Source organism: Ammodytes marinus, assembly GCF_949987685.1.
Source record: "Ammodytes marinus genome assembly, chromosome: 12".
NCBI classification, from domain to species: domain Eukaryota; kingdom Metazoa; phylum Chordata; class Actinopteri; order Uranoscopiformes; family Ammodytidae; genus Ammodytes; species Ammodytes marinus.
In genome coordinates, this window is record NC_137216.1 from 13,233,236 (window position 1) to 13,255,763 (window position 22,528).

General features: G+C 40.7%; 1 protein-coding gene across 5 annotated transcripts in view; it reads right to left on the bottom strand.

The window, feature by feature from the left end:
- Positions 1–19,406: 19,406 nt before the first annotated feature.
- epha3 (eph receptor A3) overlaps positions 19,407–22,528 on the bottom strand; it is a 108,032-nt gene continuing 104,910 nt past the window's right edge. For all 5 annotated transcript variants that reach the window (XM_080038281.1, XM_080038284.1, XM_080038280.1 and 2 more), the window contains one exon: positions 19,407–21,939. In XM_080038281.1, the coding sequence (XP_079894407.1) occupies positions 21,834–21,939 (106 nt within the window). In that variant the 3' untranslated portion in view covers positions 19,407–21,833. The remainder of the gene's footprint in view (positions 21,940–22,528) is intronic.

The following is a 22,528-nucleotide window of genomic DNA, read 5'->3' on the forward strand; positions in this document are numbered from 1 at the left end:
CTTGTATGACAATGAAAGTGCATCAGGTCACTTTGAACATTTTCTGTTTGCTACTTTAGCATTGTGGTTTTCTGTGAAGCGCATATTGGTTTACTATAATGTCTGTGTTACACACGGACCAACAATTGGCTCTCCCCTTTGTGCGGTCGGAGCAGAGGGAATTTTAATATTGAGCATGCTTACTGTCTAGTGTCTATACTGTAGTGTGTTGTGCTCTGAAGCTCAGAAATAGCCAATATAGTCATATGTTGGCAACTCTTTGCATCATACTGCGCGCATATGAATAGACATATGGAGAAGTAGATTATCCTGCAGGAGAGGTGAGCCAAACTCAAAATGTCAGACCAAAATACATTATATGTGCACTCACAAACACACAGGAAAACATTTTGATCAATTTCTGATATTTCTCTGTGTGGAAGTATATGCTGTCCCCTTTCAAATAGTCACAACAATTTTTCGTATTAATTCAACGTTGTTATTTTCTCTAGAAAGGTAGAGGAGATGAGATTTTTAAGTAATCACGTCACAGCCAATTCAATCCAGAGACTTTCGCTGATGCATCTGTGAAAAAATGACTGGTTGGCAAGATCCTGTGATACGGCTCATGGTGCTGAATGCTACTGAGCTCATGGGATTCATCAGCCAACCACACACTTCCCCTCTCTTTTCAGCAGACAATGATTGCCATGTAACCTCGGCTGTGTGGAAGCTTCCTGGTGATGTGTGATGATTAGCCAATGCTGTGTGCATGTGTGTGTGTGTGTGTGTGTGTGTGAGAGAGAGAGAGACAGAGAGATTGGGGTGAGAAAGTGTGTTTTTCCAAGTCTATTGAGTATATGATTTTTATGCAACACTTCCACATTGGTGACAGAATCCCAGCATGGTAAGGCAAAACAAAAGGGAAGACTTTCGATGAACCTTTTCCCAAGGAACGCAGGCTCAATGCCACACACACACACACACAAACCCAAAGCCTGGTCCTGTTTAAGGCAAGGAATTAGGCTGCGTTGCTCAGTGGTTTGGAGTTCAACTCTGGTATTAATTGAAAGCTGGCTAATCTGTTTTTATCAGGAGCAGATTGCAAGGGTTCATAGGATGTAAACGTTCTTTTATACGCTTCCAAATTGGCTTTTGTGTGACTCAGTAAGAAAGGAAAAGTATATGACATTGTTATGATTTTTGAGACTGCTACCTCCTCAGCAGCATTGTCTGACTTAAAATTAATCTGGTCCCTTTGGAGTTCAAGCGGCCCGATGTTATTTTACTGTCACATCATATTTGAGATCTGCGGTCTGGAAGGGTTGTTGGGTCAAGCCTTTGACATTGATACAGTACACATTGGTTTCTTTTAACAATGATGGTGAATTTCTCCCGACCCCATGACACACCCTAAACTTAACCGGGTAGTTTTGGTTGCCTAAATTGTACCACTAGGTCAGAAAAGTGCAGAAAAAACAAAACATTATGACTATTTATAATGATAGTAATGGGCTGTTTTTCTTTTTAAAAGCCTTAAAATCAACCTATATTGTCATTTAGGTTAAGAGACTATATGAGGCATTTCTTACATCATTTATAATTTAGTTTTTCTATTTTGGGGCAGTTTGTTTCAATGGGAAATAAGGCATTGCAACTCTAACATAATATCCCATTCAGTGCAGCAATATGTATCTTTTGGAATCTGAATTCTATTAAAATACCACATCATGCTTTCAATTTAACGCTCATGTATAACACAATCGCTGCAAGTACTTACACAGTTACTCCCTGGGGCCAGTGTCAAACTTGAGGCAGCCACTCTAGAAGGGAACCAGACATGCTACTGCAGCTGGTTTGCAGTTTGGTGCGTTCAAGTTGGGTAATATGAAAAAAAGAAATATCAATTTATAATGATGGAGGACAAAAAGAAAAGAAAAAAAAGTTAGGAGGGAAGTTTAAAGGTGCTACAAGCAACTTTTTAAATATTTTTAAACAGTCTCATTTTTCCTCTGATGATCATAACTGACATGTAACAGCAAAAATGACCATCAGTGCAAAGAATGGTATTTTTATATTGTTTTTTTTATGCCTTTGTCATGGGTACGCTCACCCAGGAACTACAGCTGGCGTAGTAAGAACACTACCGCCTATTTCCAAAGTGGGTGCAAGAATCAACACAAATGGAAAGTTCCTCGAAGCACCGGTTAAATAAAGGAGCCAATATATCTCACTTAAAGGTGAAGTAAGCTATTTATTTATGTTAACATAAGTGTTAAATTGCTCTTTATTAATACAGTGATCACTTACATAGTGTGGGCGTTTCATAAAGCCGATCTCTCAGTCACCCGCTCTCAGTGTTGGGAACGTTACTTTAAAAAAGTAATTAGTTATAGTTACTCACTACTTGTTCCAAAAAGTAACTGAGTTAGTAACTGAATTACTTCATAATAGAAGTAACTAGTTACCAGGGAAAGTAACTATTTGCGTTATCCTACTGTAAAAAAAAAAGTTGCTATAGACTATGTCAACAAATTTGGATTTTTCTGAGCAGTTTTCACAAGTCAGTTGAAATGAGTACAACAGACAGGTAGGCCTACTTGTAGGCTACATAACCTTCAATATGTATTGCACATCAACAGACAGCAAGAGGTTCATCCTGCACTTCAAGTATTTTGTTCTTAAGAAAAGTAGTAGAGGAAACTGCTGAATGTACCGTGCTGATCTGCTATCACTGGATTCACTTCAGGGGTGTCGGCTAAAACACCACTTAAGGCCAAAAACGTCAGACTATGAAGCATGAGAGGAGGAATAAGGATTTATCCTATGTTTATTTCCTTATGTAACATGCACAGCAGCATACAGATCCCAGGAAAAGAACAATAGAAATATTCGGCTCGTGATGACACGCTAAACAGCTGTTGCAACCGGCGAATCGCGGCCGTTTGATAACGTGCATAAATTATAATTTATAGAGATCGGGAAACTCCATGCACTTACTCACAAGGGCGATGCAAACAAACTCAGGGAAATCACGTTTCAACTGTGGATTGAGAGGTGGTTACTGCGGCAACGTGCACGCTCACACAACAGAGAGAGAAAGAAAAATAAACTTCACTAAACAGGCGCTCCGACTGACTGACGTGACGGCTCTAACTGACAGTTATAATGTCATCCACACTGAATAAAACACAACTTAAAACACACCGGTCTCCTCACTAGCAGTCTGTGTAGTATGGAGCCAGGGGTGCGTTCGGATTACACAGTTTATTCAATCAATTCATAGTAACGCACCGCATTTAACGTTCAGTAACGATAACGGCGTTGTAACGAAAGAAAAAGTAATTAGTTAGATTACCCCGTTACTGAAAAAAGAACGGCGTTGCCTAACGCCGTTATTTTAAACGGCGTTATTCCCAACACTGCCCGCTCTGCATGTAATCGGCAAATAAATTTTTCGGGGATCCCGAAACTGATATCCAATCACAAGAGAGAACGCTACAAACCGGCACCCGTCTCACTGCCGGTGCACACGCAGAGTGACAATTGGGTGTTTATGTGCCTACAATGACGGGGCAGGTAAAAATCCTTCCCAATGTCTGTTTTGATGGTTTTTATCACACTTACTTATCTCAGATGATGCTAGATAACTCGCTGTTTGAAGACTGCAGTGCATTAATGTGGTGACGTGGGGACGAGGGAGGGGACTGCTAACTGCAGTCAGTGACAGGAAGTTAGCTAAACTGACCATTCCGGTTACTGAACCTTTAAGTACATACTGTACATACATAAGAGTATGTTCAATGTTAAGTATGTACAGTAAAAGAGCAAACCCTGAGTGGCAAGGTAAGACAAAACTGTAGTTAGTTAACTGAAAAAAACTGTTAACATTATAAGAACAAGATTGTCCGAAAGCACATTGATCATAAGTTCAAATGTTGAGATGAAATTACCTTACACATTTAGGATATAAATATTCCCCAAAATAAGACATTTCTCAGATGTTACATTTGTAAAAAGAATAAAAGTGTGTTAAAAAGTAAGTGTAAAAGGTACTGTAATGAGTGTCATGACAATACATTATAGCCTACAGCATGGCGCAAGAACAGAGAAGCAAGGTTGAGAAGAGAAAACACCACAGAAGCAACTTACTGCACCTCATCATTTATTCATTGTTCACAGCATTGCAGGTATCGCCCTTCTACTGCAAAGTGTGGAGAAACAGGTAGGTAAGCAATGGCATCATTAAAGTGTACTGTATATATCTTCATCATCTATTTTCTTGGTTTGGTGTTTGGAAAAAAAAGTTGTGAAATGGGTCAACATATTGTCCATTCTGTTGAGAGAGTCGAGGAGCAGATAAAACACCTTTATGGCAGGAGGAGAGAGAGAAAGAGAGAGAAAGAGAGAGAGAGAGAGAGAGTGACAGAGTGACAGAGCACAAACCTGCCATTCTGATTCCAGCCCACATTGTGCATGATATATGGCTGGGGCTAGGGTGGGGGCAAATATGCTTGATGGCATAGTAATTAGGAGCCATATATTTTCCCCTTGCAATGAGACACCAGAATCATTACCACCTATCGCCCGCCCGTGATGAATGTTTCATGAGACTTAGCGGTTATGAATATATTTGTTCGCATTTTGCATGTACATATTAAAATTATGGAAAGTTCCACTGAGAGGTCGTTTGAGAACATTTAAATTGGAGTCGCTGTGTCCGGTCCATCGGTAACAGCTGTGGCTTGGATGCTGCCAACCCTAACAAACAATCAAGCAAATTGATAAATAGATAGAGTATGTGTGTGTATAATTATGTTATAATTTGATAATTTTCATATAATTATGCAGTTTTTTTTTAAACAATATGTCTTCATATTGCATGATTCATATTGTTGCTGCTGGCCTCTTTCAATCCGTAAGTAGCCTAACATTTTGGAGAAAACAGAATTCCTGAGTAATTTTCTAGTTTTAATAATATTGGCACACGTCGTCAGCTGTTGGCAGAATCAACTCCAAACATTCCTTTGTTTGTATGGGGCCTTTCAATGTATCGCCATTATATCAGTCTCTGGATCAGTGAAAGCTTTTGTGGAAACAAGGAGTGTAGGGCCAAGTGGAAGGAAATTCAAAGTACAATAATCCTCGTGCAACAGATGTAAACTGAGCATATAGAAAATGTAAATACAGACTACTCAGTGTTTCCGAAAATGTAATTAATCTCAGACACAAATGTGCCTGCACACACATTAACGGTGACACATGCTTGCATATGTATACTTGTCTCTCTCACAGTCGCACACAAACAACGGCGCACGTGCGGCTCCTTTTGACTGATGAGTCTGTAAGTGTTTCCAAAGAGCGAGCTGCTCTTGCAGTGACAGCTGTCTCAACATACACTGTTCACATGAAAATCTCCATGCCGCTCTCCCTCCCCTTTGTTCTCCTCTGCCTCTCTCTCTCTATCCCTCTCTCCGCCCCTCTGTCCCTGGCAGTTTCCTCGGTGTCTCTCTCTCCCCCACTCTCTCTCTCTCTCTCTTTCCCCCACCGTCTGAGCCACGCCAAAGTCAATCTTTCATCCCGAGGAGTGAAGTGCCAACACTCAAGGTATGTGTAACGAGAATAAAAGTCGGAGTCATCTAAAAAAGAACTGGACTCTCCTGCACGGTGCGCCATAGGGCCGAGAGTGAAAACCAATCTGTGGCGGTTTTGTAGGAGCTTCAGACCAAAAAGAAGAGGAAGCAGCTGCAGCCATGCCCCAGTGCCAGGATTGCATTTTCTATCTCCACACATTGACATAAAGTTCAACAATTACCCCAGAGCTGCAGCCTCAAAATATGATTAGCATGGACCCAGATGATAATGGCTTTTACATGCAATTACGCCAAAGAGGGAATTACCCAGTGTATGGGAATAATGTAGCCGGGGAATGAGACAATTGCTCGCTAATGTCTGTTGTTGTTGGCTGACCCGCTGGAAATTTATTTATTATAGGGTTTTTATATCCAGACAGCAGGCTACGTCTGCAGTTAAATCCTGTGTTTGATATTCATGAAAAAAGTCATGTTTTTTTTTTGTTAAATTTCAATTAAGTATATGGAAAGTTTTTAGTATTTTTATATTTATTTTTTTGGAGAGCAATAATAGAGAGGAGGGATTCATGGATGAAAATATGCAATCAATTGTGAAAAGAAAACCAAGAACTTCCACTGAATTAAGTTAACATCTACTAGTTTCAACGCATTCCCCTCTCCAATGAGAAGTGGTAATTGAAATGAAGTGAGAGTCTACTCAGATAATTGTTCCCTGTCTATTTGGATCGGCTATCATTTGGCAATTAGAAGATAGTAATGTGTGATACTGTGCTTCTGCTTGAATTGAATTGATTTCAGTGCATGAAAAAAGAGAAGAGATATTGTCAAATGAATCCTCTTCATTTGCAGGTATTCAAAAACACAGCAGGTGCATTTTATTAAGCAGCACAAACAAGATGCATTTCAAAGTAATGTGTTCTTTGCCAACCGGGAAAGATTGTGCATATGGTGGAGATGTGTGCAAAATGAATGTCACATTTCTTTTAAACACACAGATGGGTAAAATAATTATCAATAAGATATTCTATCTTCTGAAGCTATGTTCAATTGAACCCCCCATTTCTAATTAGAAATCGTTTTGCTGCAATACCCTATTATAAGTAAGGACCAATTTAGGAGTGCCAGTTTAACCTGCTTTGAGGTAGAATTTCATCAAATCAAATAAGTTACCGAGAAAGTTTCAACAAAATAAAGGCTAACTCTGTTACTGGCTAGAGCCTGGACTCTATCAAAGAGGGGATGGGGAAAAAAACTCATATATTAGACACTACCCTCTGAGAGAAGTCTATCTTCTTGACCTAACTTGATTTCCAGGATTTCCTGAAGCACCTTTGGGTGAGACCCGACAACAAAGGGAACAATAACTCTTCCTCTCGACCATAAATGTTTGACTGTGACGACAATTCCAGCTGAGGTGAACACGGCTTGCAATATCGTAACTTTAGGAGGCTTTCCTTGTGGGTGTTCTGCACACACACACACACACACACACACACACTCCATCAACAAAACATACATTCTCACACGCGCACACACACACACACACACACACACACACACACACACACACACACACACAATAAAACTTTATAATCCAAACCCTCCAAAACTTTTTTTATTTCTGACCTTGTTCTCCCATAAGGTACAAAACTAAATGAAAACACACAAGTAGCAGGAAGGGGTAAAATATCAAATAACAGAAAGGAATATTCGAGGCAAAAAAAATATATTTTAAACTAAGAAAAAGATTCTCACAGTCTGTATTTGTATACTGTATGTTTTGATTGCTGCAATGCTGTAACTAAAACTATACAAATAATAATTGTTATATTAAAACAAATAAGAAGAATGTTGACTGACTAAGATACCATTTTGGCAGCTTAAAAAATGGCCCTAACCTAACTCATAATCATTCCGCAGTACTCATTTCATGTCAATTGTTCAGACTTTTACAATGAGAGCTGTGGCTGCTGCTCTACCCCACAAGGTCTGTGTTTCTTGACTGGGAGTCAGCTGCCTGGCCCCGGCGGTGTTGGGTAACCCTGAGTCAGAGCTCTGTGGCTTGTCTTGGTGTAAACAGATGGTCTGGGCCTGTGATGACTGTGTTCTGACCTCACCCAGATCAGGATTCATGGCTGTCAGATGAGATCCAGAAGCTCCACAGAGGTGAGACAACTAAAGAGGCTTTGAAATGTGTGTAGTCTAAACAAAAAAGCCCACCGGTTCTGATTTCCCATGGAAGCAGTTCCTGCTTAGATTGATCACAAATATAAAATGTGTGAAGAGTTACAAGCTCTAATGCAGGGGCATAGGGTTTTGTGCATGTGTAGTGCATTGCCTTAGGAAAACAAGGGCCTTAAGGTGCGCCCACACCAAAAGTGTTACGCGCGTTGCGCGCCTAAAAGGTGCGCCTAGTCTCCCTCCCGATCATTTATTTCCCCTAATCAACCATTGGCTGCGATCAGACCCGACCCGACACAACAGCGTGCATGTCCGCACAAAAACAACAACAACACGGCCAACAACTGTGCCAAAAGACAAATAAACAGCAACTGAACAGCACAAATAGCCTAGAATTAAAACAGCATTGCATATTCATGCCGCTCGGAAATGCACACAAACAGCAAGGCAGCAACATACCAAACAAAAGGCAAGTAGCCAACGTTACCCTACCTGGCTGTGACAGGGGACCGTGGCTGGCGTAGATAAACACCGGTGCTTCGCTGTACTTGTCGTGAAAGTTCCCCGGACATAGCCATCATGTTTGGGTTCATAATATTGAGGCGCTAGCCGCACACAACCGGGTGAGTTAACTAATGCTATTCGGCGTTAACTTGGTTTATCGGCAAAAGCACAGCTGCACATATTCACTGAATTAACCAGGAAGTCCATTCTCCTGGTTCACTTTCCCCACGTCTTCTATTCCCGAGCGGCTGTCATACAGCACCGGCTGCCCGCATATACATTTTCCTCCTCGGTGTTTCTCAGCCTCTGTGTACACTGTTCTCCGACCGTGCCGATGTATGTGACGTCGGGTCATTCTCCAAGCTGATTGGCTAACGCGGCTAAGCGTCACCGCGCGTAGGTGCGTTAGGTGCGTTTAGGCTTGTTTTTGCTCCTATTCCGTGCGTAAATAGAGACGTACGTTTACAACATTATATCTGTCACTGCCCTCACACTTTCATGCGTCCTTTATGTTGGAATCGACATTAAGCAAATCAACCATTAGTGGGCAGCAGCGCCGCTCAGAGTAAAACGTTACTCAAATAGGAAGAAGAAGAGTCAAACAGTGAATTAACTGGAATAAATATTTTATAATAGGTCCATCCTTACAGCGCTGTGTTGAGGCAGCCTGGCGATATTGTAAAATCATAATCAATTAATGTTGTGCGAACAAAGACATGGCTACACAGCAATTCATCAGACTTAGTTCTAGCCAGTTTCATGCTTTTTCTTCTGTAAATGTAAAGTAAATGAGGAACCCTAACATCAGTACAGTATCTCAATATGTTTAGAGGACCAGCCAATTCATCAGCTTTATCACCTCAAACTTTGCAAGGCATTATATATTGTTAAATTTAAATAAGACAATTCCAACCTAACGAGCCTCACGTTCATAATGTTACAGTATAAAGCAGCATGCATCTTCCTCACAACTACTGTATGCTATCTCTCTCAGTGTGCAAAACCCCCAAGCCTTAACCAGAACCAAATGTCCTTGACCTTGACTCACACTGTCCACCTTCCTGCACATTCCTCATATACTGACTGTATTCTTCCATATCATGACCTCAGCGCATATTTTCTGGAGCAGAAATGAGGGAGGAAGAAGAACTTTTTCCACATTTCCACTTACGGTATACTGCTCCAAGGGCTTAAGAGCTTGACGAGGAGGCAGCGTATCCGAACGGAGAGGATTAATACAATTGAAATATTCCTCCCCGTCTCCCCACCTTGCTTTTCAAGATGGGAGAAAGTGTGAGGAGGGGGTGTGTGTGTGTGTGTGTGTGTGTGGGGGGGGGGGGGGGGGGGGTTTGTTGGAAGGTTTGTGTGGATTGTACATGATCAGAATGGACCTTTACAAGGATCTCAGCTCACATTTTCCATCCAAAGAGGCTGAGGCGCTAGCAGACCATCACATCATTACAAGGGCTTTGATAGCCATACCTCAGTTATAAGGGAAAGTAGGCAAGGTGCCGTGTGTGTGTGTGTGTGTGTGTGTGTGTGTGTGTGTGTGTGTGTGTGTGTGTGTGTGTGTGTGTGTGTGTGTGTGTGTGTGTGTGTGTGTGTGTGTGTGTCTGTGTGTGTGTCTGTGTGTGTGTCTGTGTGTCTGTGTGTGTGTCTGTGTGTCTGTGTCTCATCTGCCAGTTTGGTCCATTTCAGTTTGCCAAGGTTCGCTCCAAGCTGAAATATAAGATTTTGTTAACATTTGTCTTGCATTTTTGATTTTCCTCTCTTGCGTGGGGAAACTGTTTCTCAGGCTTTTCCTCATCAACTTTCTGATATAATCCAAAACATCCAACAAGCCAACTGATGTGATGTATCACTTTGAAATGCGTCACATGTAGATGTCATATTTACACAACTTTTGCGTATTTTTGTATGCAAACTTATGTTCAATATTGTTGACTTGTTATTTCTAAATAAAATGAAATAAAAATATGTCTTGAAGGGGCCCTTACAAGCCAACCTTAGAACATATCAAGATTTAGCCAGAAAAAGTAAAGTGTTCCATTTCTGGAACCAATAAGTGACACAGAAAGCTTCCTATGAATTGTGCATTAAATTAACCGCACACTGTCTTGATAATGCAGACATTTGCATAAAAGTATTAATCAGAGGGGATAAGACTGTGTATTAACATATATTCTTCTCAACTCATTTAGCCTGTATGCTAAAAGTAGCAAAAGGTAAAAGTTTGCTCTCATTTTACATGTGTTGTTCTACCTTTACTCATTGCACTATTTGCATCTTTTACTATCAGTTTGAACATGATAATGTCATGGCATAGTCATTGCATTCCCAGTGCATTTATGAAACATTGTGCACTACTTTAACTGAGATTTCTTATCATACTTTTATCTCTTTCAAACCACTGTCTGCTCCAGATTTTCTCTTGCATTGTTTCTTTTGTATCTATCAAAGCCAACGCCTGCATTTGACAATAGTCACTACTATTACTACTAATACTGACTAATTTCAAACAAAACATACAGTACATCATGACTAGAACTCTCCATACATGCAAGTATACGTATGTGTAGTCAGACATGTGATCAATAAAGCAAAAAGGCTTTTATTACCCCCCTAAATGGTTGGCTTGTTCCTCCAGTGAGCTGCTATAATGCTGTATTAACAACATAATGCCTCCATTAGGACAGGAGTGTCATATTACTAAATCAATACCGACATATCTGACAGTCCCCACCAGTCTGTCTGTCTGTCTGTCCGTCTATCTGTCCCCCTGCTAACTGCTCATGTCATTAGTGCATTATGGCAGCCACTTCCCTGAAACTGTTTGGATGGCTGTAACTGGAGAGGAAGTCAGAATCAGAGCATGCAAAAAGCCCAGCCAGTATATACGGCCTGGCTTGTTAATGTCGTTTTTACCTCGTATGACAATCATCGGAAGGGCAGCACTTTTATCATTTCCCGTTGTAGCAATCAGAGCCATCCAGTTCCTGTATAGGCCCTCACTGGACCTGCAAAGAAGTATTTCTACATATTTACAGGTGCACGTGTTCACATGAGCAGAAATATAAAATGTCACATAAAAATGTCCACAGTGTGCCAACCAAGCTCTGGCACTCTTGTCATTGCACACACGACACGCTCACGTTAATTTAGAACGGTACAATAAAAGAATGTGTGTGCAAGGAATTACACACACACACACACACACACACACACACACACACACACACACACACACACACACACACCAAACAATAAGGTCCCCATGAAAGGAAGGCAGAGATCTAAGGACACCTAACCAAGTTTGACAGTCAACAGCCCTATTAAAGCAGGCCCCGCTGCAACCAAACATAGCGGTAATTGTAAATGTCAGGCGGAATTAGCGCAAAAATAAATAGCTATACTTTCCTTATGTGTATATATGAGAGAAAGAAAGGAGGGAAAAACATCACAGCACAAACCAGTAGACCCAGACTTACACAAGTCAGTCATCAACTATAGTTTCATAGCATAGTCTGCTGTATAATGTTAATCTCATTGGGAATATGATCCATGCTCTAAAGGCACCCAATTATACACGTTGACTACATGAACAGATAACACATATGTGAACCATGTAACATGTATGGCTTTTCAACACAATGCATTAACCATGCCAGCACACTTGTATGTATTTTCTCACGTTCATCTTTCTCATTACATTGCAAGTGAAAAAATAACTGGTGACAAAAGGACTGACGTAGGGTTGGACTCTTCTTTTACATTCCTGCAGTGTGACTGAGTGGTTGGCTGGCATGACAGACAGACAGACTGTGGTTAATATCTGAACTAGCTCACTTTGGGGAAACGGCCGGAAAGAACTTGTCACGTCTCCTGTGTGCTGACATGGAAAACACACAAGAGGAATAAAGAGAGGGAGACAGAAAGAGATCGAGAGAGAAAGAGAAAAGAGTGACAGAGAACGTGAGAAAGATAGAAATCTTGCTGTATGCACTATGTGGGAATCATCCATGCGTGTATGCCATATGGTCTCGACAGGACGTCTGCTTGTGTCATTTGTTGTTTTTCACTGTGTTGTGTCCCAGTTGCCCAGTGCTCTGTATATGTGCATGTGTGTAAGCCCTGATGATCTGGTGTTGTGTTCACTGGTTAGGTCATGGTTTCTGGCCTGCAGTCCTTCTAGACTGGCTATGGATTAGCCTTTGATTGTTCTGGGGGAAGAGCTACCCACACAGCAGCTCCATCTGCAACAGTGGGAGAGTTAATATTTCCACATATACGGTGAATATGTGCTCACCGTCATTTTGCCCTCTTGTCTTTAGCTGGAGAAAAAAAAAAGTATAATTGAGAAACAACCAAACTCAGAATTATATTAACAGTGCGTACACTTGCAACTTCCCCCCTTTATTTTGAAATTATTAAACAAAAATAATTCATGTTTCTAAAAAAGCAGAAAGCAAGCACCGTAGTACATTTGTGTACTGCTATAAATGTCTTCCTTTTGCTCTTCACTAGGGTTGCAAAGGGGTGGAAGGTTTCTGGTAAATTTCCGGAAACTTTCCACAGGAACTTTCGCTCGGGAATTTTGGGAATATTAAAAATTGAGAATTATAGGAATTAACTAAATGCCGGTCATTTAAACGATTTTTTTCTCATATCCAAACATAAATCTAAACATATAAACATTATGTTTTGTCATAGGCAGACATTCATGCAAACTAATACAATAAAAAAAACATTACATTTGAACAGATTTATTTGTAAGTAGAACTTTATCAAGTATTGATTATTTTATGAACAATCAATAATTTCACTGAAAACAACAAAAAGATGAATGTTGAGTAAAATATAACTGTCTGACCCAACCCATTCAATAAATTAAGTAAATGCCCCTCCCCCCCTCCATGTGATGGAGGAATGCACAGTGCATGTAGGGGGCGTGGCCTCAGTATCCCTGCAGATGTGTGCTATGTGCAACTTGACAAGTGCTAAAATATATTTTCCCCAACTATATTTATAATCACTGTTGAAGCCTCTGTATACCCGGTCTAGTAAAAAGCAATATATGTCAAGTATATCAAGTTGGGTGTCTCAATAAGCTTTAAAAAAATCTGATTTGAAGTCAAATATAATAATATTATAAAACATAGTTGAAAAAACTTGCTTTTTACAGTCTAGAACGTTTGCCAGGACTGAAATAACACAGTTAGAAGGATTTAGTGCATTTGGGTTGCTTTAAATTTAGTAAATTCCCGTTGATTCCCGTTAATTCCAATAAATTCCCGTTAATTCCCATGGAAAGTTTCCACCTTTGAAAATTCCCGAAATTTTGCAACCTCTTCACTCACCAATAATCTGTCAAGGAAACCTGACTTTTATGTGGCATCTGGCCAATTTAACCAAACATTACCACAGACATCTTCCAACAATATTGTAACCCACCCAAGAACAAAGATGGACATTCCTTCACCACTGCAGCAGCTGATCAGTGTTAGGTGTCATACCACGTCTTCTGCTGGAAATCAGCTGTTTAAGTCAAAAGTGGCATTAACATGTGGCCTTGCGATTGACAGAGGTCAAGCTGAGCGAGATGGCATGAAAAGTGCTAGAAAACCACCAGTAGTCAAAGGGAGACCTTGTCAGAAATGTATCCCTGCGTCCCTGGCCCTCGACCCCAATCATAAAACTCACAGACACAGAGGAAACCCAGCAGTAAATCAGCCTGTCGTCGGCTGACACACCGGGTTTGATCCCGGTGATATATGGCTTTAATATGTGGATGGAACGATCGGGCAATGAACAGCATGCAAGACAGACAAAGAGAAAGAAAAAAAAGAGGGAGAGATGAGCGGTGCATACAGTGTTGACTTTTTAAGTTTGTGTGAAAGTGTGTGTGTGTGTGCACAAGGAAAACATTTAATATTCATAAAAAAAAATGAAAAAGTTTATATTATACTGTGTGTAATACAATTGATCTAAAAATCAAATAATCGGTCGAGTCATTTAACCTGATGGAATACTGCATATTATTTTCTGGAACTATGGCATTATAGATATTTGGGTAACACTTTACAATAAGGGTACATTCATTAACTGTTAGTAATGCTTAGTAAATGCTATTAATGGTGAGTTAATGTGCAATCAACACACAGTTATTACCGGATAGTTCATGCTTAGTTAAGCATGAACTAACAGTTAATGCACGTACCCCTATTGTAAAGTGTTACCGATATTTGTAATACATTTTGTGCAATGGCAGAGTAAAGGTCAAATGTTTTAATTTAGATTTTTTTCAATTATATTAAACAAATAAAATATATCAGTATAATAAATTACTCCTGACCAAAATAAAAGTGTTTCCTATGACATAGGTGTACACATTAACACTAATTGCACGGCATAAATGTGACTACAATAGGCCAACAGGCCAGGAGAAGGAGAACAAGAGTTGCCACTTTACTTTTGTTGGAATATGTATAAACACATCACTATGGGATGTCAATAAAGCAGAATTGACTGGTAGACCAGAAAAGGAAATGAGGGGGAGGGAGAGAAATAGGTGGAGGAGGAGTTAGAAAGTGAGGGAAAAGGGAGGGCAAAGAGGAGGTGAAGAGCGAGGGAAAGATAGTGAACTAAAAAGAAGCTGAGGAAGTAAAGGATGAGTAAAGGAAGAAAAGTAGTGTGACAGAGATTATGTAGAGAGAGAGAGAGAGAGAGAAAGGAAGACAGAGAGATGACAGAGTGCTGACTTCAGAAGGGCCAGCAGTCCCTCCACATCACTCAGCCTTCATGGAAAATCAATTCTCTGCGGTAGGTACAACGGTGTCAACGGCAGGCAGGACCAGCAGCTCTGATGTCTGGCCTCGACCATTAACATTAACAGACAGAGTGGTAATAGAACTGACTCATCAGGCAGGTATCATTACACTCACATGGACGGGGTTCTGGGCAGTGCTCCAGAGTCCAGATTTTAACTTTTTTTTTTAGAATTTAACTGATCATTTTGGGTGAAACACACATTCTACCAAATGTAACAGTATTGATTATTGCCACACAAGGACATCAGTTGATTAAACTAATTAATGAAACCTGTTTTGTCTTGTTTCATGGACGGACAAGAACAATAAGTGGGTGTGAATCTTCTTTAATGTGTAACCGTGATTTCATAATATGTTTAATCCACAACAGATGTGCAAATTGTGCAAGGCTAGTGGCTATGCTATGCTAACATTTTCATTCAGATGGGCATTAGACTGCTATTTGTACACAGTTGTGCTATGAGTTAACTGCTAATGTCAGCATGGTTACACTGACAACAGTGTGCATATGTAAATTTAAGGATGCAAATATTTGGTAAATTTAACAATATACAGTAGGTACATTGTCCCTCAAGATAGAAGTCTTCTAATTATTAGTAATTTCAGAGACCTAAATGTCCTCTTCTTAGTGTGAAGTGCGGTTGGAAAAGGTTACAAGTTCAAGTCTTTGGTGATGTTTTCCTTTTACATCTGAGAATGGATTTCCCACCGTGAGAAAGCCTAAATGACATATTTGGGTTAACAATGTAAATACAGTGACTTCATTTATTGGAATTGGATGCTCCTCTGTTGAAGTTCCAACAGGCCATGTTGTTTGCCTTGTTTTGCTCAACAGCACCACAGGCGTCTGAGATCGCTGTCGCCATGTGCCCACATGGAATCGTGCTGTGGGACAACCCAACCCGACACTGAAATAGCTTTCTTAAAAGATACAAAAACAAGACATGCAGAAGCATTCTGTTAATCTAGTGTTTACATGGAAAAAATCCTGAGGGTGATTTTAAACTTGTGAAGACCTTGTAGCAAAACACGCAAACACAGTTTTCCTTGCAAGTTCATATAGCACTTTAGACACCTTGTTGACTGTGGATTTACTTGGGGGGTCTAGCTTGATCAAAACACACACCTATAGCTGTACTTTCCAACTTAAAAGACAAATGTGTTCCGGCTGTCTCTCCAACGTAGCGCTTCTGGTGAGGAGGCTGTGATGATAGCTCCATGTCCCTTTGTGATGGCACCATTTGTTAAAGTGACAGAGGCGGTCTTAGCACTTCAGTCCTGGGACCTGTGTGTGTGTGTGTGTGTGTTGGGATGATAACACTGTGTGTTTCTTTGGTAATACAATGATTGAAGAGTCACTTTGTGCTAAGGGTTCCCATAGAGAGCGCAGGCATTACAAAGCACAACATCCATCTATCTTTGTATGTGTGCTTGTGTACATGTGTGTGTGGCAGAGACAGTATTGTGACAGCTTAGTGCTCCCTGCAGTGTACATGTGCACATATAAGGTCCTGTTTGTCTCAGCACTTCCTCGCTTTGTGTGTGTTCTTGCACAGTGTGTAAAATGCTGGAGGGGCAAAGCCTTTAGTTCCTCCACAATCTACTGCTACACACACAAACACAAACACACACACAGACACACACACGCACACACACACACACACACACACACACACACACACACACACACACACACACACACACACACACACAAACAAACACGGTTTGGCAACAAAGATAATTAATACATTGCAAGCTGGTCTTTTATCAGTGAACTTTGAACTCAGGAAGTGATCTTATGGGGATGACATCCTCACAGCAGGCCTCGGGGATAGCTGAACAGAGTGGCAGGAGCTTGCAACATGGCGTCAGTGCCTGCAAAGCAGCTGCACACAGCTGGAGGCTGCTTTTTACCAGCAACAGAGAGAGAGGAGAGAGAGAGAGGGATACGGGGCACGGAACAGGCTTCAAAGGGAGGAGACAACTGTCCCGGTCTTTCTCCAAAAAAACAACAACGAAGAAACAATTTAAAAACAGAAGAATACGGTGCTTTCCCTTCAGCTGATTTTATGTTATTGACTAAATATGTTTTCTTTGTTGGAAAACTAATGGTAACCATATTTCCTGCTGTCTAAAAATGAAAACAAATACATTCACAGGTCAAGATACGAATTTGAACAGTTATGATGGATGGTTGGTTCACCAAGACAAATTCCTTGTTGGTGTAAAACCCTTCTTGGCAATAAAATCCTTTCTGATTCTGATTCTGATGGTTAATACATAATTTGAGAAATAAAAGCTTCTCAAAAGAGAAAAATAAAGTCTTGCAAATTTGTTTTGCTTTTTTTTACTCGTTTGCTTCCTGTAAGCATAAGCATAGTCCTGAGGAAACGGGTTTGGCCCATGCAGAGGGTAGGATGTTTACTCATAAAAAATTGAAGTTTAAAACCGCAGTAGCAAAAGTGTCCAGATGGTTTTGTGACATCCGAGCACAGATAGAAACTAGATTTGCTGGCTGGCTATCTGGAAAAAGCAGAGCTGTATTTTGGGTGATTGCGGTATTACCCCTGTGCAAAACGGGAAATGAATTTTACACATCATGACTTTGTTTTGTCATTATGATTACTCTCCGAGTGGAACCATGCTTTCTGCATCTGTAGCAGCTAGGGGGAGTGCATTTCAGCAACACACTGCCAAGCAAGATGATGTATGGTGCTGCTTAATCCTGCTCTTTTTTTACATGATCATATGCCATTGTTTGAAAAAATGTGTAATCTACTTGGACAGAACCGCCACAGGCAACACACCTTCACCACACCTGCCATCCATCCTCCTCCTCCTCCCTTTTACTTTCACTCTCTCTCTATCTCTATCCTACTTCCGCCCACCCTCTGTCTTTCACATCACCCCAGTGGTTTCAGTATTCCGTGGAGGGTTTTCTGGATAAAAACAAGACCGGATTGGTGGCGTTGTCAAGCATACTGTGTTCATTGTTCCCCCGAATTGGGGAGGGCAGGGTCCTGTTTTCTCTCTGTGCACATCTGCCTGGGACCATCTGGATAGTGTCAGCCTTTCAACATCCAGCAGAGCAACAATCACTCGTTCCCCCTGTATGACACATCTCATCTTCTCCCAGTCAGCCAAGAAAAAAAAAGAGGGAGAGAGAGAGAGAGAGAGAGATTACGCAGATCTTCCACGTTAAAATCAAACGACAAATTGACTTTAACCATGGATGACCGGAAACAAAATACTTTATTAGATGTGGCTAGGGGAAACAAGGAGGCGAAAGGGATTAGAAACAGAGGCTGAGTTGGTGAAGTTGGAAGCTGGTTAACAGATGTGTGGACTGAGGTTTGTGGACAGTGTAGTGCAGCTGCAGTGTAGAGACAGGTAGAGTGATAGATGGTATAGAATGCATCCTGCCACCAGAGAGAATGACGGCATTCTGCATAAAATCCCAGATATTCTATGATAATGTTTTTTTTAAATGTTCAATACCAACATTTATTTCTAAGATTGTGAAACCTAAATAGGCATTTCTTTGGTCATGTTCATGGCTTTTAGGAAATCTGTTCAAAACAATCATGGCAGGTGAAGAAATCCAATGCACCAATCATAGGAAGTACCGTATAGATGTCTATAGGAATTTGACTACACTGTCGTTTAAGCTAACAAGCTACACTGAGTTAACCTAGTAATTGTAATATATTTTGTACTGTATATTTTCTTGCTTATCTTATAATTTTTTAAGTTTTTGCTGAGAATCAATTTTGATCTTTTTGAATTGTTTTGACTTGAAATACGTACTGTATAACTGAGGAAAAGTTATATTATTTTGAAGAGTTATTAGTCTAATAATATACAGTCTAAGCATTAAGACGTTTATACTTTTAATTTTTACTTTAGATTGCATTTGCTGAGTGGAGACCTTGATGGTGAAGATTTCCCTGGCTATGAATGAACTTTCTACGGACTCCACATCCCTTCATGTTGATAACCCTGTGAACTTGGGGTGATCTGAAACACCTGTGCTGTACACTATTTCTGTCAGTCAGACATATACTGCATGCTTTTATCCTGAAGAAGGCAAGATGTGCCTGAACATTGATCTATGGTATGTAAAATAAAAAGATGGTATCTGAGTTATGAGTGTAAGACTTCCACTTGTGATCTTTTAAAACATATGGAAATACGCTTACCGTTAAAAAAAGCCAACGTAGTTTTGTTGGTGTGTCACATCATCTCATGATACAATAAAAACACAGGGGCAGGTCTATCATCGTCCATTTTTTGGAAAATATTTTTGCGAATATTTATTATAAAAATATAAATGTTTCCACTACAAATCATTTTACATTAGTAGACAAGGCCATCTACATTTGCACACGTACACTCTCACACAGACACACGGGTCAGTCTTGAGACAGAGGGGGCTCTGGATATAGGGGTGCATAACAGTATTGCCCTCTCAGATGTCCCAGGTTTATAAAGTAAGTGAACAAACCAAAATCACAGATAGCACTGACACATCATTTACCGTATGCTACAAATAAAACATCAACATTGCGGCTGTATAATGTTAGCAAATAAATAATAATGTAATCATAATTGCCTTTCTTTATTGTAGAAAAGGAAGAAAATGAAAACAAAGCAGACACATACAATTCAAAATAAGATAAAATATAATACAGATGATTTTTGTCTCTTTTTTTTTAATTAAAAATGTTGCACAATTTTTTTATTTATTCTTTTATACATACAAACATTTGTACAAAGAAGGATGGCCATGTACATATAGTGGGATCTGTAGAGCTAGTTGCTATCTTTACGATGGTTTACATTATGTACATGCTAATAAGAACACATAGCAGCAACAGCAGCGTCCACAGGTAGACCAAGTAACCGACTGACACGCTGAACAGGGCTGGGTTTCCCAAAAGCACCAGAATCGCCCCTGTCCATTAGATAAGCAATATCTGCAGCCAAGGCCATAACATTTCCATTCAAAGTGCTCATATATTTTGTACTACGATAAGTGCTTGGAAGAAGATCAAAGATAGCAGCCTCTTGTTTGAATATTACCCATCCAACAGCGCAAAGTACCAAATTAACCAGTTTAGAAATACTGGGTCTATGTTGCCCTGAGGGATCCATTGGGTGACATCAAAGCAGGAGACCAACATCTTCAAGTCTGTACTTCATAGTACTCGATCAAACTTCTAAGGTGCCTTTAGGAAATCCCATCCTGGACACATGATGTACTAGGATATTATCTCAGAAAGCAATCCTTTGTTGGAAGTGTTGCATCTCTTTCAGTGCATTGTCACACCTTTTTAGTTTTATAGCAGTAATGGAAAAACCCATGGCCCTATGAGAACACAGGAAAAAGACCAAACATGGAAAAATAAATCAAAATCCAATCCAACTAGAGGAGGCACTCTACATGTTGCATTAAACAACCCAGGATTATGTTAAACTTTTGTTATTGAGTTATGGATCCAGACCCAAAGCAAAGGGCCAACAACACCATTCAGATCAGCAGTGTTGATCTCAACCTTTCCGAACTGGTTTAGAACTCAATCACAAAATCTCTTGTCTGTGGAAGAGGCCTGGATCTAATCACTTCAATGTATCTCTTCTTCCCTCTCATCAACGTCTCACTCACATTTTCTTTTCGTGCACTCTCAATTCCTGGCACTGCTCCATCCCTTCTATCTGTTTCCCCTCTTTAGAGAAAAACACAAAGAATAATGCATACATCCTGAGATTTCACACAAAGGGCATTGGGTTGGGGGGGGGGGGACAGCACTTCAAATGTACAATATCGGTTGATGAGCACATAGAACATAGTTGTCGGCGTAAATAAAATTCTGTATGTGAAGTGTGTTGTGGCCCCCTGTACCTTCAGAGCACAGCGCTCAGTACATTGTACATGCGACAGACTCATGGCTTCCATACAATGAGACTATTGAACTGATTATAATAATTATTGCTTTTTATGTGACATGTCTACTGAATGCAAAATGCTATAGGTTAGAGCTACGGAGTAAAATGGCTCGGTTATTGTCAAGGTGTGTCCATATACCAGCTCAGTTCTCTCATGGATAGAGACGGTAAAATGTAGGTAGTTACAACGAAATCTCACGCCTCAGACCTCTCAAGTCCAGGAAGGTTCCGCATCTTGGTTGAGCTGCTGCTGCGTGCCGTGCTCTTCAACGCAAGGCATTTCAGCCGTTCCACAGGCTGCTAGGCAGGCCTGTTAGGAGGAGACTGTGATCATGCCTGTCCCCCTTTAGCTGCAAAGGGAAGGCTATGCGATCCAGCCTATAGCCAATATATTGGAGAGCTCCAGCTTTATTATGCTAGTACAGTCCTTGCCCTGTATCCAAGTCCATTCCCAGTTCTCTATCCCTGGCCAGGTCTCACTGATCTCCTTGGCTTGCCACTTTCCCCTTATTTGTCTGTAAGGCATTTCATCTCGGACGTGGAGGGACAGAGGGCCTTGAAGAGTCAGCCAGTTACAGTAACTGGCTGGCAGGTCTGCCCCCAACTCTTCCACTTTCTCTGTAAGGTCTTCATATCGTCTTTCAACAAAACAGTAAAAGCCCTCGTTTGAATCCGATCACATTTTTTTTCTCCTTCATATCCATCCGTTTCCAGTTCAAATATGAAGCCACCGTGTTAGGCTGTGATTAGCAACCACGCCGACGGACATGTCTCCTTTGTTTCTATATGTTGGGTTCATTTTCTAAACAGGTACTGGGCCATTCTTGGTGTGGGAATCAAGGGCTTTCAGGCTGCTCACGATCTTCTTCTGCGGTCCTACGATAGTCACTCCAACCTTTTTAAGATCCCTGAGATAGGGGGAAGGGAAAAGAAGGTGGAGAGAGATGTGGAAAAGGGGAACGAGGGGGAGAAAGAAAAGATGGAAAGTGTGCGTTAGTGATGGTGGATATGACACCCAGGTGACATTTAATGGCGTTCTCCAAGCGCTGCTCCCTTCACTTTCCCAGCCAACTGTCATTCACAAAGGACTGCATTTCCCAGAAGGCCACTGGGCTGCCACATCTCTGAAGGAGGTCTATTGGGGAAGGTGTTACTTCCACTCTCCATCACTAACACACAGGGAGGTGGGCCTATGGGGCTGCACTGACAGCTGCTATTATGACCCTGTCAGGGGAAGAAACAATGGCGAGCGAGGGCCACAGTGCCATACAAGACCTAGTTTCTTGCATTGCATTGAAATGGTTCTTTTTGATATGGTGGGTTTACTGTAAGTATGTGAAGGGGAGCAGCACTGGGTCAATTGTAGGATATTACACTCTGATTAAGATAAACACGTTAACACTCTTAGAAGCTTTAAAATGATTAGTTACATGCATTTAAGTGTAAGAAAAGACCATTTGTGCAACAGGATCAGTTTCATGTTATGCATCACACACA